The sequence below is a fragment of the Phaenicophaeus curvirostris genome, chromosome 17, assembly GCF_032191515.1.
Source record: "Phaenicophaeus curvirostris isolate KB17595 chromosome 17, BPBGC_Pcur_1.0, whole genome shotgun sequence".
NCBI lineage: Eukaryota > Metazoa > Chordata > Aves > Cuculiformes > Cuculidae > Phaenicophaeus > Phaenicophaeus curvirostris.
In genome coordinates this window covers 3,536,640-3,561,019 of record NC_091408.1, presented here as the reverse complement: position 1 = coordinate 3,561,019, position 24,380 = coordinate 3,536,640, and the positions used below count along the sequence as shown (strand labels likewise).

Sequence of the window (24,380 nt, the reverse complement as noted above, 5' to 3'; positions counted from 1 at the left end):
TCCTCTCCAGGGATGAGTCCTGCAAGAATCTGAATACTTCTAGTGGGCTTCTGAGTCTTACCAATGCTCTGGAAAACAGGACAGAGGGGGAGAGCTGAGCTCCTTCCAGAATGCAACCCAGGAGATGGACTTGGGAATTCACTGTACTTCTGGAAGGAAAGATCGGGAGCTTCAAAAGAGACAGGTCGGGGCAAAGAGTACATCTCACTTGCTGAACCACATCAGGCAAGGTCCAAAGCACCATCAGTTCTTGTTAAAAGAGGCGTTGCCAAGAGGAAAGCAGTGACAGATAAAGGCGAATCTGTCGAGGTCTCATCATCACCTTGATAACCAGCATGCCTCGCTACAGCTCTGTGTCTCAACAGCAGCTGCCAGTGCTCGGTGTCTGTTCAGCTGGGGCTGTATTTGTGCACAGGCTCTTTGGCATTTGCATAAAAAATAAGGACCCTTACTTAACAACAGTGAGTGCTGTGACGAGCCACAAGATATTAAAATGCTACCGCGAGTTTATCTTTTTCATGAGCAAACTTATCTCTGCTGGAAATAACAAGCCTTGCCTCACACCAGCTTCTCTGATTAGAAAAGGAACCCAGCCAAGGTGTTATAAATATCCCAAAACTATTTTGTTCTCCGATGTTGCTCACAACAATGATTTATTTCTAGAGGGGGAACAATCAGGGAAATCCCTTTGTCCTTATACTCTGCCCACAGACTTGAAGCATTCTATAATTTTGAAGCTTATGGTTCATATATTCCCAGCCTTCTTTCTATTTGTCTACAGTTTGCATCCTGGTTTGCTAAATACACAATGATCTATGGTTTATCGTGCCTGCAGCTCTGAGACCTTTGTGTCTTTTCCTCCTTCCCCCCCCGAAATACCACAAATAAATCACTGCTTTTGTAACATTCCTTGGAAGCCTCCGTGTAAAATATCTTTCCCTGCTAATTTGTCCTCGCTATCTCATGTGAATGCCACTTCTGCTTATCGTACGGTTGCTCATAATCTGGCTGTGCTGAAAAATACATATATATTGTATATATTATACCCACCTACATACAGGAGCAAAATAAGGGACATTTTGTTATTGTACTGTATATATACACACATAATATCTGCACACACATATACCGTATGTATAATGTAATATGTATATTCACTATATATACACATGCATGTGCATGTATAGCTCTGCAGATAATAATGAAATACTCCTTATTTTATCCCTGTATGTAGGTGGATCCTAAGAAATGCGAGTCACCCACACTTCCTCTCGCCTTAGATTACATATTTGCTAAGTCCGTGAAATTCAATGTGTTTGTGTACTTTTCAAACAAAGATCTACAGGCACTGTTCAAACACTGCAAAACAAGAACTGGTGACTTGAGGGTCAAATGTTATTTTCCTGAGCTCAATACACAGCCAGGATTTAAATATTTTCATAGCTCCTACTGTTCACATCCAGATTTCCTTGTGGTACAGTCAAGATAAAGCTTTTATACATGCTTCTTGCTTCTGAAGTCTGAAATATTTTGCTGACCCTTAAACGTCAGATGCTGCAGGGTTTTGGGGTTAGACGGTGCCAATTTGTCAGACAAAAGAGGAACAGCTGGAACGTGGTAGAGGTGCATCCAAAGACGTTGGGATCCGGGTCCTGTTTGGAAGGGAGTTGATGACGCACAGGCAGGTGTTTTCTTAGGGTCATATTTTATTTACAAAACATACAGTGCAATGGTCTCTCTCCAGCAAAAACCTATGCCATACAGGACCTGTTGAGAAGCTCGAGTCTGGCTTCAGCTCTGGAGCCTCTGGTTTTGCCTTGGGGCTCACTAAAGACTCAAACCATGTGCAGAAGCCGAATGAAGCTCCAGCCAGCAGGATACCTGCCGGAGACTTCGTCACAACTCCCTCTTCTCGCTGGTGTGTCCTGCATACCAGACCCAGGCCTCAATTTCCACTGAGCCAAACATTTCACCGCCTCGACAGCTGGTTTCTGTCTTAGTTCCCCCACCAACGGAAGCTGTCAACAACGATGACAAGTCCATCTCAAATTTGTTAAAATCACATTTTTCATTAAAAAATGTTAAAAGATTCTGCTCAAAACCCCTTGAGATGGGTTATTTTGACATGGGAGAAATGTGATTTGCCATTCCTCCCCTCCTATTTCTTTTTTCAATTTTTTTGGTTAAAGCTGATGTACTTCACGAGTTTCTGATTAAAGGTATTTTTCAAATGGAAAAATGTTCTATTGGTGAGTTTTAGAAGGTTCATATTGGCAAAAATACCATCAATAAAATCCTTCTCATATAAAAATGTCCTAAGTCACTTTTTTTTCTAATGTAGCAGTGACCACAATAGGATTTTTCCTGCTATAGCTACTTGGATCAAGAAAACACAGTACATTCCACCTTCTTGGTGAGTTTCTTATATGAATCTGAGTTTTAAGGCTAGATCAGGCATGAGAGGCGTTTGGAGAACTGGTTGATTGATGTATCCTGTCCCCGCTGAGCATCTCTGGGCAAGCATGGCAGAGGTCTGCTCCATCACTTAGAAAAAGAGGAGAAACAGGGCTAAAGGAAGCTTTGTCCTACTTTAAGTGGAGAACAGCCGCAGCAGATCAGTTGACACTGTTTTGGCAAGGAGCAGAGCCCTCGTCTTCCCTCTTTGGTCAGGAATCTCTACATTCTGCCAAAGCCTGAGTTTCATAACCAGCTAGAAAGATCTTGCGGGTTTCCACGGGGCTCAGCTGAGCTGTTGGTAGAGGGAGAATGGGAAAAACGTATGCAGCAGCCAGTGCTACATATCCAGCAAAGAGCTTTTCAACCCTTCTTCAGCTGGTTTATGGTGGGGCAGGCATAATTTGCTTTTTCTCTTTGCTGTGCACCGAGGAGCAGAGTGGCTCTCTGCACAGCTCACCTTGGCCTGCCTGGTTGTGGTTATAGAGGGATGTGAATTGTCCCATGGTGTGGAATAGACTTTGCAAGATGAGGAGAGAAAACTGCTTCTGAGAAAGATTAAGTGGGACGTTTTTGTGTAGCTTCAGCTTCACAAGGCTTGAAGAAAGCACTTTGTGGATGTTCCACGTTGCATTGGCCAGAAATGACGTTAGCAGCCTGGGACGCGTCTGGCTTCTTTGCTTTCTCTGATTTTACCCCAGCATAACTCTGCTTCATGGATGAGCTGCTGCTCTAATTAAAACTAATGAAAAAGGAGGACCAGGAGGGCTGCCAGAGGAGTGGGAAAGTGGAAATAAGATGAAAGTCTGTTGATACACTGTTGGTCAAACAGCTGCTGTGCCTCTGCGGACCCCCGTGGGAAACACATCGCTGAACACAAGATGCAGGAGCAAGAAAGAGACCTTCTACGCACTCAGAGGATCCCTAATTCCACTGGGGGTTTTGAAATGCGGATGAAATACTTGGAAAATCCCACCTGCAGTGCCTGCAGGCTTGCCAAAGGCTGGTGCACCAAAGCCCTCGCAGGCCTGTGACATGTAAGAAGTGCTCAGAGGGTGGTGGCTTTACTGGTCCATATTTTATTTTCCCTTATGCTCCTGAAAATCGAGAATAATCCCACTGACACCTGGAGTTTCTGCTTACACGCAGCATTTGGAAACGTGGTCCACTGTGGAGGTAGCTGCCACGTGTGCTTATTTATTTGTTTCTGTTCTCACCTCCTCCTTGCTGCTCGCAAGCCTGGCAGATTTTCAGGAGCCAGGCTTCTCTTACATAATGTTGCACAAAAAGCAGTACAAAGGGATTTGGAGGGGATCCGTGGCTGGAGTCACCTTTGATCCCTGGGTTCCCTTCTGTTTTGCTTGCACAGTTCAGGCATGAGCTGTTGCTTTGCCCTGGGGCATCGTGTCCTGTCAGCATCCCTTGGGACCATGTGCAAGGTGGAGAACGAGGTCTCCAGCCTTGCCACTTGGTGAGTCCTGCCTTCGCTGCCGTGTGACAGCAGGTGGGATCCTGTGCTGGTTCTCCTGGGCACGCAGCCACTTACAAAAGCAGCATCTTCCAGGTCCCCGAGAGAGCATGGCCAGAGTTCAAGCTTGTATAATTAATGGTAATTATCCGTTTGAGGGAGTGGGTATGAAACTAATTTAAGTCCTCTGAAATCCTCAGCCTGAGTCAGACTGAGCTGTGTTCTCAGCTCAACAGATCTGCACCTGCATCCCAAGGACTCCCTAAGCAACTTGAGGAAACCCTCTCTCCTGGAATTGTCTCTCTATGTCCCTTGGACAGAACGCGGGAGTGGAGAGAGAAACCTTGTAGATCTCTGGAGCTTTCAAAGCACCCAATGGAAAGGTGTGCGGGGCTCCCCATGGCACCCGCAGCGCTTTGGGTGCTGGTGTGAGCTGGTTTAAAGCAAACCTGACCCAGGTAACTGCAATCCTGTCTCTGGGTCGCAGCACAGGCAGACCCAAAGCAGAGGAACCAGGTTGTCTCCCATGCTGGTCTCCAGCCGGGTGCCTTTGGTGATAAATCACGAGTGTTTTGTTTTGATATTATGATAACTCTAAGGGCTGCGAATGATAGCATACATAATAGTGGGGTTTAGGCAATAAATTGGGCTTTTACGTAAATGCTTCCATACACACGCACACTATCAGGTGGCAGGTGAGACAGAAGAGGCATGAACATCAGTCTGTATTAAAAAAAGAGCCCTGGAAACTCGCCACTTTTGTTCCAGTCTCTGCTCTCCGGGAGCTCATTTTTCCCCTTCTTTCCCTCCATGTTTTACTTCACGTGATTTTTTGCCTTTTAAAAAATAGATGCCTTGTTTGCAGTAAGAACAGCCTGCGCGGGTTTGCACACAGGGTGAGTTTCAGCCCAGTGTAAGACTGGGATCGGGTGAGACTTCAGCATCGCATCAGCTCCAGGTCAGCCAGCTGGACACGGGGGTGGTGTTAAACTTCTGCCTCAGAGCAACTGGCTGTGGGCATGGGCAGCCTGTTTCTTCCATTTAAAAAGGGAGAAAAAGATTAGAGGAAGTGTTCACCCTGCAGCCAGAACAGCTTTGATTATTCAAGGATGCATTTGAGGTTCACATGTATCATCACGTCTTGTTCCCAATTTCCCATCCTACCCTCCCGTTCCCTTTCAGGGATGCTCGGCGCCCAGCTTGGTGGGTTTGGGTTTATTAGAAAGAGGGGGTTGCAGAAAATAATGTGCTTTGTAGGCAAGGGAGGGGAGTACAACAGCAAACGATGGGCAGAGAGTAAAACCTGATTGGGTGTCGCCTTGGACGATCACAGCACATACGAAAAGGGAACAAGTGTTGGGAAGCAGAGGACTGTACCAGCCCCTTCAGCTCAAGAGCTCAGTGCTGTTGTGTCAGATCCGGCTGCAGCAGATGGATGGACCCACAATTCCATCTGGACACACATCAGGCAGGACTCACGGCCAGCTGCTGGGATCCATCCCAGCTCAGCCCATTGTTGCCAAGCTGACACAAGCCAGGATGCACCTGGTGACTGTAGCCGCCACATCAAAGCTGGAGCAGGGAAAAAACACCCATGTGAGGCTCTACATTCCCAGCAAGGATCAGACCGAACCTTCTCACTATCTTTCCTAACACTCTCATAGATTCAGCGTGGTCAACCTACCACAGGGAAAGGTGCCCTCTTGTTGCGCGTGAGGAGGAAATGCAGATTTTGAGGCCAAGAGGCAGCGTATTAGGAGGAAAGTAGTTTGTGAAATTTTGTGGATGCCCTAAGATTTTGCCTGATGATAACTGGAATCATCGCAGCTTCTCCAGGGTACCTCCTGTTGGGATTCTCTTTCCAATACAACTGCCTCTTGGTGGCCTCCAGCCCTTGAGTTTAACTTTGACTCCTCTTACCATACTTTTTGACTTCTCTGCCAAGAGTTCCGTGTGTGCTAAGCTTGCTGTGAGTTGAACTTGTCTAACATGGAGTGAGGAAGGGACCATTGAGAACTGCTGCTGGGTAACCCCATACACCGATGGATTTACGCCACGAGAACCCAAGAGAGGGGTTTTGCTCTGCATGGGGGATGCTTCACCCCAGCTCCTGGCTCGGTGGCCCCACTTTGCCGAGCCATCCTAACTTTACCACTTCTCCCAACAAAACCTCAAACAAGTGTTGGGTATTTTTTTTTTTTCTTGGTAGCATGTAGGTCACCGGAGAGCCTTAGGGACCTGACAGCTGACATTCATCCTTGATTTTGAATCCGTGCGTCAAGCTTTCTGGAGGCGATAGAAGTGCAGTTGCTGGTGAGACTGACTGCCTTTTGTGTGGCTTCAATTAAATGTCTTTCTCAGCGTGGGATATTTGCCAGAGCTCTTTTTTTTTCTTTTTTTTTTTTTCTTTTTTATATATAAAAGAAATGGTTTTATTTAGATATATATAGAAAAAGTCCCACCTGGCTTTTTGGAAGGGTTTCAGCTGGAATGTAACAGATCCCATATTCTTCTATAAAAAGGTGAGCTGTATTTTTCAGCTGAACTTTTCCTTTTATAGCTACGATTTGGCACACACGAGACGTTAGCAGCGGCAAGGTCACTGCCCTTGCCCAGGCGAGGAAGGAAAGTCGTGGCATGTGCCAGGGCCGGCGATATGGGGCAGCTGCCCAGGACAAGTCCAGGGAGGGGACGCAGACTGTGGTCTGATCTCTAAAACCAGCTGCAAAATGAGCCCTGGAGCAGCTCAGAGACCCTGGGAGACGATGTTCTGGCTGCTGCAGAGCCTGCCCTGCTGAGGAGGTGCCTTCGCAGCTGTAGCCTCTAGAGAGGACCCATGGGGATGATCATGGAAGAGCACATGCTGCTTCTCCCAGCCTTTCTTTGCTTTGTCTTCACTTCTCTTCCACTTCAGGTTAACACCAGCTCTCTCTCTCTATTTTAACAACAGTGTAAGTGTGGGCAACAGGTTAAAACAAGGCAAGCGGCCACTGTTGCCTCTGTCGATAGGTATGGTTGGACTCGATGACCTCAGAGGTCTTCTCCCACCTGGTGATTCTATGATTCTTTCTTCCTGGTGTTCAAGTGACCTTTTCCAGACTTCAGCGCCCTCCTCCCTTGTGAGCCCTCGCACTGTGACCAGGTGTTACATTGCTTGACTGCAGACACATTTTAATTAACTTAATTATTCCGAATCAAGATCGAACTAATTTTTACTATGCCTTTATTTATTTTCAAGTGTCTCTTCCCAGCCCCAACTAGGGAAGCGACCCAGCCCCATCTCATCCAGGCTGGCTCCTTCCAGCAGCAGTAGGTGATGCCAGAAACTGTCCAGGAGTGGAAGCATCTCAGCCTAGACATGACATTTGCATGAGAAAGCAGGGAGCGGTGAGGAAATAAAGTCTGAAGGAGAAGAGGTGTGAGTCACTTGGTGAAACTGCGGTACCACTGCTCAATTCCCTGGGGGTTGAAACCAGGATGCAAGGAGGGATTGGAAATCTCAGAGGTGCAATTGGCCAGGATGGTGAGCACACACTCGATTCTCACGTGCTGGGAGCTGCTGATGAGCTCGTTTCTGTTTAGTTTTTTTGTTGTGCTCTAATGACTATAGAAATTATGCTATATGTCCATACTGATCCTGCTCTGGAAATGCCCTTTGGGCTGCAGGGTGTGCCCAGCTCCCCTGGGCTGTGGCACGAGCACGAAGCGATGCTTTAAATCCTCTGTTCACGGCTTCCATGCTCTTCCAATCACAGCCTTTACATGCTGTGCCGTCAACTGCTTGATTAATTAATGCTCTTCTGTTTCAGTTGTTTGACCATGATGTTCAGTGATGTGACTGAAACTCACCTCCCAGGGCGGAGACAGCCTCATCCACGGAAATGGGCTGGATATGCATTTTTAGTAAAACGGTATTTTCAGCTCAGGAATTGAAGCTTCTGGTCATTTCCTCGTCCCTCTCTGAGTCACACGCCAAGTCCTTTCTGTTGTTTATTGCAGATGCTGAAGGTTACAATAATCTGGGAGTTAAGTGCTTAGATTTAGGAGGGAGAAGGAAGGGAGCAGCAGGATGAGCTCTTGCTGCTCATCAGCACCAGCTGCCTGAGCTTATTGGGGAACTTTCAGGCAGCTCTTGTTTACGTATTGTTGTAGGAATAATACACTGGAAAAGGCACGCAGCAAGATTTAAGGCCACCCCACATTATTGCTTGGCTCAGCCAAAAGAGGTGAGGGATCAGCCCCGCTGTCCTGGCTTGGTAAGCAGAGAGAGAGAGAGAGACAGTCTGTCCGTCTGTCTGTTCTCCCAGGGCTCCTGCTGGCTGCTTCCAGGCTCCAGAAGCAGGAGGCTCATGCCAGCAGAGGGGCTGGGGGCTGCAGCTCTGGGTCATGAGCCAGGGTGCCTTCCTCCATCGCCTCTTGAGCAAATATTCCTTAATGTGGCTTCTCGCCTCTGCCTGCAGGCAAGATTTTAAGCCAGAAACGCTGTCAGTCGTGTTTGTCCTGCCAGCATCAGCTCACCTTGGAGGTGTCAGCCCTGCAATGGTGCTTAACCCGCAATGCATCTCCGCAGCCTCCCAGCTGGATGCCAGCACCAGTCAGGGCTGGATGCTAAAAGCTGCTACCTTGCTGTTTCCTTACACCTCGGACTTCCAAACTCTTCTTCAGTCAATAGACACTCAGAGCACCCAGAAGGTTCAACACAAGGATGGGGCAGGGTTCTGTGGGCTGCTGGAGTGCTGGGTTTGTGCTGCAGTGCCAGAAGGGAGCAGGGTGATTGTGGTCTGGTATTAGCCTGCTCTGCTCGGTGCCAGGGCAGGTTGAGGTCCCTCGGCAGGACCAGCTGTGTCTGGGTAGGCTGCTCACGGCCAGAGGAGCAGAGGAGCTGCTGGAAAAATCTCTCTCCCAAGCCCAGCAGCACCAGTTTGCTGCAAGCAGAGGGAGCAGGCTGAGCTCTCACCATTAGGCAACGTGCTCTTCCCGCTCCAGTGGGTCCGTGCTTATCTTGCCGTCACTCAGAGGAGGAGGACACGTGTGGGGACGAGTGTGTGTGGCAATGCAGGCCCTTCCCGGAGCGCTGGGCTCCTGTGCTGGGCTGCAGCAGCAAGATCTGGACAGGACCAGACAAGCTGTCGGGAGCGCTGAGCATCAAAGTTACCGTGTGGCCTCTGGAAATTCGGGGATGGGTTTCTTCTCCCTGTAGGTGCATCCCATGGTGTAAAGCCTCTGTTTCCGTTACATGGGGATCTTCAGCCCCCTTGGCGTGCTTGGTTGGGAGGAGCAGCCAGGATACAGGGACTGTATGGCAGCAGAGCCATCCCCACAGATGCTGATTGCTGTCTGCATCACCTCACTCACCCTCAGCTTTGGGGACACCAGTTTTTGCTGGGGGGGATGGATGGGACTCCCTGCAGAGCCCAGCTGGGCAGATGTGCCGAGGTGCCCTCCTTCCCCACCTCTCTCCTGGGATTGCAGAGCCCCTTGGACCAGTTTGCAAACCAAAAGATTTCCCACCACTGAGAGCGGCACATCCAGCTACCTCCTTTCCTCTTCTCGCAGGAGCAAAATATTCAGCAATTAAAATGGAGCTGACAACGGTGCTAATCGCATAAGAGATGGCGCGGTGGCATGGGGCAGGGGAGAGGGTGCACCACAGGGTTTTAAAACCACAGATGAGTGCCTGGTGGGATATTTTACCAGCTCAGAGGGGATAGGAGAGGGCTTGGAAGGAGATAGGAGAGGGCTCTGTGCTGAGCCAGGGAACACACAGCACAGGCGGGTTTCTAGAAGCAGCACAAGTTGAGCTGGTAAATTATAAAATGCCACACTTGAGGTCTGTTATATAATGTCCCTTTACAGAAACTAGGAGCTAAATATAAAAGAGAGTTACATTTTGGGCTGGTGTAAAACGATGCTCCAGAACGAGTTTGTGTGGGAAGGAGCCCTCTGCAGCTCTGCGAGAAGCGGAAAGGCTTTCGGGACCCTGGGTTTGCTCCCAGCCTCCATCGCTTGTTTTCTCTGCAACCTTGTGAAAAGCATTTACTCCCTGGGTCTCAGTTTCCCTCTCTTTAAATCAGGAACAATAAAACCTCCATTTCCTCGCAGCTGCGTTGTCAAAATTAATTCATGTTTGCAAAGTGACCTGAGAATCTATAGAAACTCAAACAGTATATCATTACCCCCATCTAAACTTGGCATATAAGATCAGCGGGCCAAATTCCCCTCCCACCCTGGAGGAGAAGGGGTTGTGTCAGCGTAGCCAAGAGGAAAATTCCAGCCACTGTTCCTAACCAAAAAATCCTGATCAAGAAAGAGAAAAGCCTATTCAGGCTGAGACCTTTGTGTTTTCCTCGAGGAAACTAGCCCCCGTCATTAGCTCCGAGCAGAAGGATCAGCTCCCACACAAATCGGTTCCTGCTGAAGCGTGGAGCGGGTTAATGGGAGTTTTGGATGGCTCATCCCTGGCGCTGGATTCCTGCAGGACCTGCTGCTGCCGTCACCGGCTCCTGCCGCTCACAGGTGGCAACGCCAGGAACATCTCCCATGGGAAATGTAAATGGCAGAGGAGCAAAGTAGAAATACAGGGAGATGATCTACGTGCTGGAATCCAGCCTGCTTGGCAATGAGTTGGGGCTGGTTTGCACTCCCTCAGCTCCTGCCCTTTTTCTCTTCAACTGTATTTCCACCACCGAGGCCAGTGTGGCCCTCAGAGTCGTGCTTTACTCAGAGGGTTCTCCCTCCTGTCCCCGTTCTCCATGAAATGCTGGGAGCAGCCCTGGCCCATCTTCATTCTCCTTCCTCTCTGCATGCAGAGTGGAGACCTCAGATGCTGAGCAGTCACGGAGGAGCCAGATGGATTTTCAGATCAGGTTTGACCACTCAGTTTGGAGGCTCTAGGTAGCCAGGTACAGACTGAGGGACAGCTGAAGCATGGGATGTCAGAGGAAAACCTGGCTGGGATGAGCGGTGGATGGTGCTGCTGCAGCCTTGCTTCCACACTGTTGGAGGGATGCAAAGATTGAACTAGGATCAGCTTAGTTCAGCTTCTCTCTCAACCCAGAGGGAGGAAGGGGCAGTTAACAGAGGGCCTGCCCTGGTCAGTGGGACTGGGAAATGCTTGTCTGCAATCACACTGGCTGCTCATTTCCCCACTGGGTCGGCTCCTGCCCCACTCAGGGATTGCTTGCAGATAGGAGAGGGAGAGACTCCTGCATTCCCTGTCTTTTGCTAGGACATGGATGATCTAGAGCATTGTGGTCCCCGAGAAGAAGCCAAAATGGGGATGTAGGAGCCCCGGGAAGCCTCGTTACAGCCCTCCTCGCTATGCAATGCCCATCAGAGCCGTGTTTCACAGCCCGTGCTCGGCTGCGCGGCTGGTCCTGGCCAAAGTGGATGCACAGCCCCACCAGGAACATTGTGTGATTCCTTAAAACCACCTGATCATCCAGGCCTGATCCTGTGCCTGTGAAACCCATCCAAATAGATGGAAAAAATGTTTTCTGACAGGACGGAGATTTGCAGGGGAGTTGCCAAGCAACTGGAGCAGCTCTGCCGCCTCCTGCTCCTCTCCTCCCTTTGAGCAGTGAGCAGGCAGGGGATGGCTGCATCTCTGCATCCTTACATCCCTGCATCCTTGCATCCCTGCATCCCTTTTCCCTGGCCAGCCCAGCGCTCCTTGGCTGTGCCAGCCTGCCTCCACCTGCCTGGAAAAGGAAAGGAAAAGACTTCTTGCAGCTGGTGGGGCAGGATGCTCCTGGCCAGTGGAGAAGGACACTCCTGCTTGCCTGACCAGCAGCAGCAGGGTTAGAAATGGTCTCTCTCTTCCAACCCATCTCTGAGCTGTGCAGCTTCCTTTTGAACTAGTCCCTGAAACGTGTGCTAACACACTGAGCAAAACACCCAGGAGGACTCATTATAACCTGACTTTGATTAGTGTCACCTCTGCATTTCCTTGGGAGCTGCTTCAGATTTACACTAACAGAAATATGCAGCCCGGACCCTTGGGATTTTCTTTTTTAAAGCTTCAATTTGAATCAACTCTTGAGTAACAACTGCCTATTACAAAAATCATCTGATGTCCTTTGTAAAGCCTTGGACCTGCAGCGGGGGGCACGAAGCAACGGCTGCTGGAAGGGGAGGCAACAGATAGCTGTGATCTTGCAAGAGATCAGTTGCTGAGTGAGTGGCAATAAACAGCAAATCCAGCCAGCTTGTAGAAATGGCAAATGGACCAGTCTGTTCAGAACAAGCTGTTCCTTCTCCAGAGAGGGGCTGCGGTGCTGGCGGCAGCCTCGGAAAGCGGCTATTCTCGGCAAGAAGCTGATCTGAAATTCTGCCTCAGAAAAATGGCAGGGCCGAGACAGGGTAATTAATAGGAACACATCCTAAATCACTTAAAAAGGCTGCGAGGGCCTTTCCAGGGCTAATTCTTCTCCAGGGTGGTTTGTACTGAAGGAGCCCTGCTCTGCCTTACCCCATGGACCCGCTCGCTGCCACGTCCATGACTTTCTGCTTCGCCTTGTAGTTGGAATTGATGGCCAGGCAGGAAAACCCTGCTGATCCATCTTGTTTGCCTGCATTACAGACTAGGAGAAGTCTGTCTAGAAAGCTGCCTGGAGGAGAAGGACCTGGGGGTGTTGGTTGACAGCGACTGAACATGAGCTAGCAGGGGCCCAGGTGGCCAAGAAGGCCAATGGCATCTTGGCTTGGATCAGACACGGCGTGGCCAGCAGGGCCAGGGAGGTTCTTCTCCCTCTGTACTCGGCACTGGTGAGACCGCTCCTCGAATCCTGTGTTCAGTTCTGGGCCCCTCAACACAAGAAGGATGTTGAGGCTCTGGAGCGAGTCCAGAGAAGAGCAACGAAGCTGGTGAAGGGGCTGGAGAACAAGAGGAGCAGCTGAGAGAGCTGGGGATGTTTAGCCTGGAGAAGAGGAGGCTGAGGGGAGACCTCATTGCTCTCTACAACTACCTGAAAGGGTCATTGGGCACTGGCAGAGGCTGCCCAGGGAGGTGGTTGAGTCCCCTTCCCTGGAGGGGTTTAAGGGATGGGTGGATGAGGTGCTGAGGGACATGGGTTAGTGATTGATGGGAATGGTTGGACTCGATGATCCGGTGGGTCTTTTCCAACCTGGTGATTCTATGATTCTATGATTTACCTGTGCACTTTACTGTCTCATACCATCCTCTACTTAATTAGGCATCGACATCACCAAACCAGGAGGAGGGCGGTTGGTTGACTCAGTTTCTTGCCCAGCGCTGTGATTGCACCCAAACTTCTCCCATAAAGCCAAAACCGGGGAGACAGAAAGGTTTGGGACTGTCCATATCAACGCCACCGCAAGCTGAACCTGGGGTGCAATTCCTCCAGGAAGATTTATTTCGATTTTTTTTGCTTTCCTTGGGGTTATGATCACCTCCATGATCTTTTCCTTCTGTGCCCAACCCAGAGATCAAGCAGCCTTCATTTGATTTGGGAAAGAAAAGTGAAAGAAGACAATGTGTGTAGTGGTGCAGAAGACCCGTACAGCAGTTTAATTAATTGCCTTTAAAAGGTAATTCAAAAGAGTTTCCCTGAGTGATCTTATATAGGCAAATCCTCAGTAGCCTTAAGCCACTTCCAGAGTGTGTTTGACTAATAAGGTATTCTTAGTCCTGATCAAGAGCACTGAATGGGATGGTAATCAGGAATGATTAATTGGAAATAGCTCTTCTAACACGGGCTGTGCCTGCTGCACTCTCCTGTGCTACCCAGCTCTGCCCAGAGGTGAGAAGGAGCCGCTGGAGGGCACAGAGAAGGGACTTTCTCTGCGATGAGCACAGCTCAGCAACAAACCCCACTCCCACCCTTCTTCCCGGTGCTCTCCAGCTAGATCTGGCACGGAGGCTTTCCAGCGCAGCATCTGCATCTGCCAACAGACTTCCCTGGGGGAAAAATGGGATCTGGAAGGTCACAGTAGGAATTTATTAGCTTGGCTTAGCCCAGCACCTCAGTGAACCTCCAGAGATATTGCACGGCATGCCCCATCCCTGAACAAGACTGCCTCCAGCCTGGGTTTTATGCTATTGAATGGCTGTGTCATAGAATCATAGAATCATAGAATCGCAGAATCACCAGGTTGGAAAAGACCCACCGGATCATCGTGTCCTTCCAGAACTGCTGAGGGATCAGCAGCCCTACTAAGAGCTTTACTTTGTGCAGCTTTGCTTAAATCACATGCAAAAAAAAAAAAAAAAAATTCTGCACAGAGAGCCCTGTTCCCAGTCAGGCAAGACCCCGTGTGACAGCAGCTTCTGTGATGGTTCTGTCCTCGACTCCTCTGTTCTCTTCTCTTGCTCTAGCTAAAATCCTCCTGCAGCGTATGAGCATTAGCTACCTTGGGGCAGTGACATTTTTGAAGGTCTTTTCTTGCTTTCAGACAGCAGCGTATCCTCAGCTGCTTTGCCTCTGTGTGTTCCCACCTGCGGCGGCCGTTCAGCACTGGGTACCTGCTGCACTCGAAGGGGTCTCTAAGACAGCACAGAGGGACGAAGCAAATCCATGTTCTTAGGCTCCACTGGAGGGGCTGAGCCTGCAGCGGAAAACAGTTTTACTTTCCCAAAGTCAAGGCTTGGGGAACTTGCTTGTAAAAGGACCCTTAAAAAAATACCAAGTAACACCACGAAGGAGTCAACTCGCTGCTGGAGATCACATTTTGCTTGGTGTCAGCAATTCGGAAGAAACCCATCTGCAGGAAATTATGATGACAATTTCCTCTTTGAGTGAAGAGGAATTACAGCTGTAATTCCTTCGCTGTAATCGAGGAGTTAGCGAGCGGCCTCTTCTCCTCTTACTTAATACTCTTAAAACTTGGAGCCGTGTGCCTGTACGGAGATATCTCAGTTCCATCCTGCTGCCTAGAGGCCACTGCTGCTGCCCTTGCAGGCTGGCAGGAAAAAGATACCCAGAAGTGAAAACCAGCTACTTAGATGCTATTTTGTTGTCTCTAATGGTGGGTGTGCACTTATTATTTTCACACTCTAGATTTTCAGTGTGAGAAGGGTGACCCGCTGCGTGCTTGTAGGGTGTCTGGCACATTTGGCTTTCATTTTGTTGAGATTTTAAGTTTTAAGTAAGGAAAATAGCATCAGAAGTTTGCAGTGTTGTTTCAGATGCTGGGGATGAGAGCTGCTTGGAAGGGCAGGCAAGAAGAATCATAGAACCATAGAATAGTTTGGGTAGGGAGGGACCTTAAAGATCATCAAGTTCCAACCCTCTTGCCATGGGCAGGGACACCTCCCACTGGATCAAGCTGCTCAAAGCCCCATCCAACCTGGCCTTGAACCCCTCCAGGGATGGGGCAGCCACCACTGCTCTGGGCAACCTGTTCCAGTGCCTCTCCACTCTCATGGTGAAGAAATTCCTCCTTATGTCTAGTCTAAATCTGCCCCTCTCCAGTTTATACCCAGGGAAGTGGTGTTGTGCAAGGGGATAATGGCATTGGAAGGCTAGATGGTGTCTTTTTTTGTAGGAGACACACTGAGCAAAACACTATGAGGCCAAGGTACCGCTCCAGGTACGTGGGACAACACTTCAGCAAAGATGGACCTAGTGTGTGTTTGAATTCAGGACCTCCCTGTGAGGTGTTGCCATCGGACTGCTGGCTGAGAAGACCTTTCCCCATCACCTTCTGCCTTAGCAGTTGTCAACATCTTCCTGCTCCTCCCAGTGCTGCTGCTGGAGCTGCTGGGAGTTTGATTATGATTTAATCCAGGCTTTTAGAGGGGGGGGGAAGAAAGAAAGTTTTGACAGTTCCATATATAGTCCTCTGACTCACAGATTTCATGTGTCAAACACCGAAGACCGGTTAAGTAGGATTAAGTTCTGGATTTGTTATAAATAGGCATTAAATAACATGAACGTTTTACATTTGCATGAAAATATGGGCCTGATTCTTCATCTTACCCCAGAGATTTTCTTTGATGTCAATGGGATGCTCCCAGGTAGGCAAGCTCAGATCAGAGCCAGGCCAGCTCCGACCATCCCCTGCAACCACCACTTAACTGGACCTCGTGAAACCATGAAATCAGTGCTGAAATCAAGAAGAATTTGTGCTGCTTGCACAGATCAGAATTTGGCCCTTATAATAGTTCAAGTACTTTTAATTAGACCCTGGATCTGCAGCTGAAGGAATAATTTCTTCATGTCAATCAGTGCTAAATGTACCTATTATATCTGAAGATGGGTTAAGATGAAAATTGCAAAGAAAGTCACTTTTCTTCTCTTTCTCCCAGAAGGTGGAGATTTGTTGGATTCTGATGTTACAGACGATCTCATCCTGCTCTGATTACGGTTCTGCTCAGCCACAGATTAAAAGTCCATCCAGACAATGAAGTCACCCTCACTTAGAGCAAATCTGACAGCTGAGCATTGTTCGGGTGAAAACAGTATTCTTTAGTGAAATAAGTGCTTCTGCAATGAGTGTGACAAACACAGACTCTATCAAATCAGATCCCTTCTCAACAGTTTAATTTACTAACTTGTTCCATGCAAAACAATTGAGAATGGTCCGTGGAGAAGGAACACAAAAAGTACAAACAATGTGGGCTGCATTTTAAGGCTGGACTAGTCCAGGCTAAGGGAAAGCAGGCTTTTGAGCCATGCAGTGTCATTGTTTCTCAAAAATAATGTCCTCCCCTGCAGCTCTACCTTTATCCTGAACTGGAGGTTTGGCCCTATTTCTGCTGAGGGTGAAGAGAAGCAAACGGGAGAGAAAGGATCTGCAGGATGACACAGCCAGCACCACCGAGACAGAGTGACAACCTCATCCCTGGAGAGGTTGTCGTTATTATCCCACGGAGCTGTCGATCATGCAGGAACTGCATGAAAAGCTCCGGGAACTTCCCCCAGCCCCGGTGGGACCCTCAGGCTCTGGTGCCTCCCCAGCATCGCTCTGCCCTTGGTTGTGATTTTTCTTATCTGACGCTACATTCTGCTTTCTGCCATGAAAATCATTTCCAATTAAATGCATCCTCAGAGCCTATCTGGCTGTGAATTAGCCTGGAACTAGATGGCTGGCTTGTTAACTCATCAAAGCCTCCAGGATAACGGGGAAGCACAGCCTCAAGAGAGATGCGCGGGCTGGGGAGTTTGCTCATTGCCTTGAACTTGCCGCAGCCCTGCAAGCTGGGACTTGGATGCCCTTTGCTCACCTTCAGCACTTCTCTATTTCCCTTCATCCCTGAGCTGAGTAAGCAACAAAACACAGCCCTGCTACAGCCTCCAGCGCTGTCTTGTGCTTCTGCCCTCCAGGGACCGCAGGGTTTGCTGAGTCCCTGGGAAGGAGCCGGCCACGCGCTCCAGCTTATGGGGAAGGGATTATCCTTGGCTCTTGTGACTCAGCCGACGGCTCCCATGTGCTTCCCTGCATGGAAAGGAGAGAAGCAGGCATGAATCCTCAATTTGGTCCTTATACCGGCTGCCTGAACAGTCTCTGGCCTCAGGGACCTTCCCCAAGCTGGCAGTGCCAACTATTGATGCTCTCCCAGCGGTGGGTGTCTCGAGGGTGTCTGGGTGCAGAGGGCAGTGGCAGTGATGTGGTAATTGCCTCTCCATGAGCGAAAAACAGAGAAACTGGGTAGGAAGCCCAGGAAGCTGACTGCGAGGCTGGCAAGGTGGGGGAGGCAATGGCAGCTCGGTGGCCCTGAAGCACTGCTGGGGACAGCAAAGCCCCAGGTGCTGCTTTCAGGTCAGAGTGAAAGGTTCCAAAGTCCTCCGAAGCCAAAGGGGTGATTTAAACACTGTGAATGGAAGAAAGAACCAGAAAAAATGAATCATAGAATCGTAGAATCACCAGGTTGGAAGAGACGCACCAGATCATCGAGTCCAACCATTCCCATCAATCACTAACCCATGTCCCTCAGCACCTCGTCCACCCGTCCCTTAAACCCCTCCAGGGAAGGGGACTCAACCCCCTCCCTGGGCAGCCTCTGCCAGGGACCAATGACCCTTTCTGTGAAAAATCCTTTCCTAATGTTCAGCCTAAACTGAAATGAGGGTGTCTGCCTGCTGTAGACAAACAGCCAGGGAGACATCAGAGCACACACTTCAGGGCTGGGTTTGGGACATGGAAACCGCTTTGGTCCACGTAGCATGGGACAGGTGGGGGTGCCCCAGCAGCCCCCTCACTCCATCCTCCTTGGTAATGGTCCCCATGGAGAACCTGCCCATTCTTTGGTGTCGCGATGTCATGGCAACAAGGCTGGTGCTTGTTCCACAGAGCGTGGGGCAACGCGGGGCGCGGGATGGATGGAGCTCGTCCCTGCTGAGCTTTCACATCTCCTGTGCTGGAAACAGAGGCTGCTCCGTGGGGATATCTGACTGCCACCGCTGTCCCATTCCCTGGCTGGAGAGAAACCCCAGCACCCTGTGGTGGGGTGAGCAGTGTCGAGGGGGTCAAGCTTTGGGGTTGGGGGCTGCGGGGTGAGCCCAGGGTCCTCTCTGGCTGCTGTGGGACGAGGTTGGGTCCAGGCGATGTCTCCCTCTCGTGTGCCCCAGGGTCTCTGGCATGGGGGGGGCCTGGCCTCGCCGGGATTTCTATGGAAACCCAAGTACTAAACAGAGTGGGATAGCTCAAACCATCTGTTCTCCCCCTACTTTTAAACTCAATGAGAGGAGCGTGTTTCGCAATGACATCACTACAAATGCTCTCCTTTTATTCATCACGCAGCCATCTGTGATGGTTTCCTCATGTGCCAAACACGCGAGCGGGTGCTGAGAGATGGGCAGGAGGACACAACCACCCCCCTACAGGGTTTTATTTCTCCCCTCAGAAAGCAGGCCTGGTCCCACGGAGGCTTCTTTGTCCCCTGCCCAAGGTGTCTGCAGAGCAACCAGCGGAGTTAGCTGGAAGAAATGAGGAGAGCAAAGATAAAAACTGAAGCAAAATCTAAAGTTAAACTTCTCCACAGGTGCTATGGCAGATGTGCAGTGGGGACCTCACCTGCAGAAATAAATGCCACAGTGCAATGAGCTGGACAGGCGGTGGGGAGCGAGGCTTTCTTTTACCAACAAGGTGTTGGGTGACGGAGCTGATTCTTCCTGCCCTCCTGTGCCACAGATGACGCTGTGTCCTGAGATTTGGGTGTTAGGGCTTGCAGGACTGGGGAATATGGGTTAGCTGAGGACAGAGGTAGAGGTGGATCTAAGTGCCGGAGCTTCAATGCTTACCTGTTAGGTAGTTTCTCAGCTAGAAGACGCCTTCCCACAGCTGAGGATGCGAGCAGGGTTACCCAAGAGCAAAGCTCTGAAGTGGCTCAGAAGTGCTCATGAAGCTGGTGACAAACAGCTGGAGGTGGTGATGCCATCAATCTCCAACTACTTCATTCTTCTCGTGAATAAAAGTTTTCCTCTGCTCATTCCCAGGGAGGATTGCATGGATTCTTGTCTGGACAGTACAGTACCCCTACCAAAAATCACTCACTCTACGAAATGTGCTGCTGTGCCTTGTTCAACACCTGCTGATTTTCCCTCCAGAGGCAGCTGCATTTCCTCTGTGACACGAAAATAAACCCGTTCCTAGTTACAGTTTATGTTTCTGCGTGTGCAGGATGGGATCCTTTAGGATTAAAGCTGCTTCAAGAACTCTGAGCTCATTAATGACATGATTGCTGCAGTGCAGGTCAGCAGAGGGTATTTTCTTTGGCTAAGCATCCTGACAAGAGTCCAGAACGTAGGGGTGGGGGATGTACTTTCTCTTATTTTGTCTGTGTGTGCAGTTACTAGAGATGGAAAGGAAGGTTGTGAAGCAAAACCAGATAGCAGCGAAGGTGAAGCAAGGGAACAGCAGCAAACAGCTCCAAAAGCGGATTGAGACACTGGAGTTGCGTCTGAACAACATAAGCAAACTTTTGCAGACCTTGTGCTGGGCCACACTGAGGTCCGTGTGCAACGGTTAGGACAGAGGGAAATGCTGCAAATGCATTTGGTTGACACAAGCTGCATAAAGGACCTGGCTTGTTCCCCTGGCCTCATTGCTCCCAGGATATCTCAAAGGCTCCTTCAAGCTTGGTGACCCAAATGCAGCACTCGTGCCATGCCAAGAAGCCAGAAGGTCTGCACCTGTGTAGTGATAAACTGCCTGAAGCCACCTTGCCTTGGACAACGCCAGCTCCAGGTCTCTGCTGCGATCTGCCTGGCCTGCTGTTGCCTCCCTTGTCTTGCGAAGGAGGATTGTGCAGGGCCAGCTTAAAATCTCTCTCCCAGGTCACTGTCCATTTAGATACCATCCTGACCAGAAATAATGAGCTTCGAGAACAAATTAGATGCCCACACATCCAGAAAGCTGTTCTGGACCACTTGTACCTGAAGCTCCAAGAGAAGCTGGATCAGCAGTACAGAAGGATGAACGCTGATGTTGAGCAGTCTGCACGAGCCTACAAGCACTGGTACGTGGCCTTGCAAACCCTACGTGTCCAACTTGGCACCGATGGGCAATGCTGGTGATGAGTATTGGTGTAAAGAGAGACTGATTGCGACTTCAGGGAGAGGATTCACCTCTCTTGCCTAGGGCTGGGTATGAAGGGTTAGGAGCCTGCTCAGTGCAGGGAGACTGGTACCTCCAGGGTGATTTATTCCACCTTTCCCAGATGTTCCTCGGGATGGGGTGAACTGCCCCATGGAGCAGTCTTTCCTCTGAGTCCCACCTGAAACTGCATGGGGGGATGTAGCAGACCTGGAGCAGAGGCCAGCTCCAGTTAAAATGAGCTTGGTTACCACAGCTGGGTGCTGCTTCCAGGTACAAAACCCCACCAAGAGCCACATTAGCTTGTTGCTGCCGCAGCAGCATCTGGATGAGACCCGGGCAACATGCACAGCATCATGGAATCCAAATCTTTATACCTGTGCATGATGCAACCTGCTGCTGTCTTTGTGCAGGACTGACACTCTGGCAAGGATCTCAGCCAGGAGAGAAAGATGCAACAAAGAAATTCTCCAGTACAATATGAAGATGCAGGAGCAGAATCGTGCCTTTGAGCAGGAGACAAATCGTGCCTTGGAGCAGGAGACCAAACTGAGAACCTTCATGGTCATCAAATCTGCAGATCGCTCTGAACTGGAGGAACGGGCCAAATAGAAAAAAAGTATCGAATGAGAGAAATCATGTATGACTGGGGCCACAAACAGGAGTCTGCAGGGTTGGTGAGAGGGCTGCTTATAGCCCTGCACCCCAAAGATAGGACCTTTCCCCTGCCTGCAGGCGCCTTCACCCAGCCTTTGCCCCACAGAAGAAAACAATAAATGGTGATTAGCAAGTGAGGCCACCCAAAAAGATGTGTCAGGGTGCACCTGGGGAAAACAGAGAGGGATGGGAAGCAGGAAGGTTCATGTGCAGCCATGGCTCCTTTTATCCACCTAGAGAGGGATCCCACTGTGTTTGCCATGCAGACTGTGAGCTCCTTGCTTCGTTTCTGAGTAAAATAAAAGCACCTTCTCTCTCCCCTGCCCTGAGCGCCCCACCAAACCCCACAGCACCTGCAGGAGAAGGCTCTGCCTGTGGGGACATGCACAGCCCAGGCTCCCCGTCTCTCCCCCAGCCTTGAAGGCAGCTCAACGGGCCAAATGGAACCAAGGGGAGAGCATCGAGAGCCAGGAGGTGGCTTACAGGCGCCTGCAGGAGCTGGCAGAAGACGGGGACATCAACCAACTGCTGAATAGCTTTGTTGAAAAGGAGAAGAAGAACTTCTCCGGCTTCAGCTACACCACCGAGCTGAACATCGAGATGGAGAAGATACAGCGGAGAACCCAGGACCTCCAGGTCTGTTCTTGGACTCTTTGTGTCTCTGCTTTCTCAGTGGAGACTTTTGGGCTGGGGTGGGTTTTTCCTTTCTCAGATCCCCAGCATCACTGCTTACACCAGAGCCTGGCTCACAGCCTGCCCCAGGGTGGGGTCAGGGGAATGCAGAGGGGTAGCCAAAGATAGAACTCCTAACAAAGCAAAAGCTGGGTTCTTGGAGCTATAAGCGTCTCAATGCTGCCACCGTGTACCCAGCAAAAATACTGCAATATCCAGTACTCCACACGCTGCTGTGGAGTGTGAGTGATGGAGTGAGAAGTGATGCTTGTTGTGGGGTCACCAGCTGCCCTCCTGGCCTGGGGACAGAGGTGCAGAGAGGTCAAGCGGGCTCTCTTGCTCCCAGGGTGCAGGGATGGTCCCTACCCTCCGTTAGGTGCTTCTGATGGGCATTCAGCCCGTACCCTCTCCATGTGCTTGTGTTTACACAGGAGAGAATTGTGGCCCTCACAGTGGAGCACGAGGACATGAAGAGCAGCAGCCTTCATGTCCTGCAAGAGCTGGAGGTACGGCAGGTGGGATTTCCCTCTGTAAGGGCAGCAAACCCCGGTCTGTCCCAGCTCGTGTCCTAGGGCGTCTGGTCCTGATGCTCTGGCAGCAGCTGGAGAGGTGTGGGTTTAAAAAGGCCCTGAGAGGGTCTTAGCAGGGCTCCTAACCAGCTCTAACCCTCCAACACGTGGGGCCTCATCAGTGCCATGGGGAGCTTGGAATCCCCTTCACAGACCTACCCCCTGCAGGGGTGGGATGATCCCACAGCCTCTTCTGGGATGTCTCCGGTGTCCTTACTGGAAGTGGCCAGCACTGGGTTGAGGGGAAGAGCAGAGGGCCAGCATGACACCTACCAAAAACTTTGCTGATAGAAAACGTTAATGGAAACCATTGAGGAAGCCAAACAGTATGAAGATGAATGCAAAAAGACCAGCACATACCTGGGCCACCTCGAATCTGGCATGAACGACCTGTTCAAAGTAATCAACTATGATCACACGATGATAGCGATGCACCTTGAAGAAGACGAGCACGTCATGGATGAGAAGCTGGTGCAGTCTTTTGGTGGGTCAGATTTGACTGTCTTCCCTCGCCACATGGCCCACACCTTGGATGTCCACCGCCCACCTGCACCGTATTTTAATCGAGCCGGTTATTTTCCCTCCCTCATCAAGTATAAGTGTCCCTAATGTGAATCTGAGGTGCCAAATTCCCAGGAAATTCGGGAGTTCACCTGGCTGTATAAGCAATCTAGTGGACCCCCAAGTCCCCACCTTGGCTCTGGATGTGGGACCCAGCCTTGGACTCTTGTCCATGGGGAGAAGGGCTGCCCAATGGCACCAGCTCGGGGAAACCAATGGATTCCCTGCCCAGCAAAGAGCAGAGGGTGGGTTCAGGCAGGGACCTGGAGAAGGGACCCTGTGGGACGGCACTCCCTCCTGCCCAGGTGCCGTGGAGAATAAGACCAAGGAGCTCCTGCTGATGGAATCACTGAACTGCTCCACACCATGGATCGGACCCAGCTCTGCCTGCTGCCCCCAGCCCTGGACCCGTGAGCGTGTCTTAGGAGGAACGGCTGAGAGAGCTGGGGGTGTTCAGCCTGGAGAAGAGGAGGCTGAGGGGAGACCTCATTGCTCTCTACAACTACCTGAAAGGAGGTTGTGGAGAGGAGGGAGCTGGGCTCTTCTCCCAAGGGACAGGGGACAGGACGAGAGGGAATGGCCTCAAGCTCCTCCAGGGGAGGTTTAGGCTGGATATTAGGAAAAAATTCTTCACAGAAAGGGTCATTGGTCCCTGGCAGAGGCTGCCCAGGGAGGGGGTTGAGTCCCCTTCCCTGGAGGGGTTTAAAGGACGGATGGACGAGGCGCTGAGGGACATGGGTTAGTGATTGATGGGAACGGTTGGACTTGATGATCCAGTGGGACCTTTCCAACCTGGTGATTCTGTGAGTGTGGGAGGTGGGAGCGAAGGGCTGTGGGCAACGGGGCTGTGCATGATGGGGTGACTGTTTCCTTGGGCACTGGAGGTGCCTCTGGACCATGGCCAGCTTTCCTAGCTGATTCTCCAGAGCTGGAAGACGGAGCAGAGCAACACCACTCTCGGAAGGAAGGGAAGGAACAGTGTCAAGGTGTGAGAGCCTGGTGGGAAGTTAAATAAACACTTTTATTCTTGAGCTCCTCCTCTGCTTTTTCACCCTGGCTGTCATTCCAGCTTCCTTCCCCTCTGGAAGGAGCCCAACGCCTTCTGCAGGCTTCAGAAGCTCGTTGGGTGATAGTTTAGCATGGCTTTGCCCACTGCTGACAGCAGCCGTGGCCGAGGGTGGGAACAGCTGCTCTCTGGCGAGATGCCATCCCTGTTGCATGACCTACCGTGCTTCCCACAGCCAGACATTGAGCCACTGATAGGGAGGAGGGGGGGACCGCGGTCCTAACCCTGCACCAAGCCTTCTCCAGAGGGCCTGAGGGTGCAAGGGGGATGGATACGCTTGCTGAGTGTTCCCTGCTAAGCTGGGAGAATCAGGCAGCCCTCTGCTGAAAGGAGGTTGTGGAGAGGAGGGAGCTGGGCTCTTCTCCCAAGGGACAGGGGACAGGACGAGAGGGAATGGCCTAAAGCTCCACCAGGGGAGGGTCAGGCTGGACATTAG

At 50.6% G+C, this 24,380-nt stretch overlaps 1 protein-coding gene across 1 annotated transcript; it reads left to right on the top strand.

The window, feature by feature from the left end:
• The first annotated feature begins 3,884 nt into the window (after window positions 1-3,884).
• CCDC63 (coiled-coil domain containing 63) lies at window positions 3,885-22,926 on the top strand. The gene is given in 9 exon segments (XM_069871246.1): window positions 3,885-3,925; window positions 8,383-8,516; window positions 8,939-9,078; window positions 19,674-19,793; window positions 20,161-20,342; window positions 20,833-21,038; window positions 21,492-21,712; window positions 22,180-22,254; window positions 22,609-22,926. Coding segments are annotated over 9 exon segments (1,437 nt in total).
• The last annotated feature ends 1,454 nt before the right edge of the window (window positions 22,927-24,380 follow it).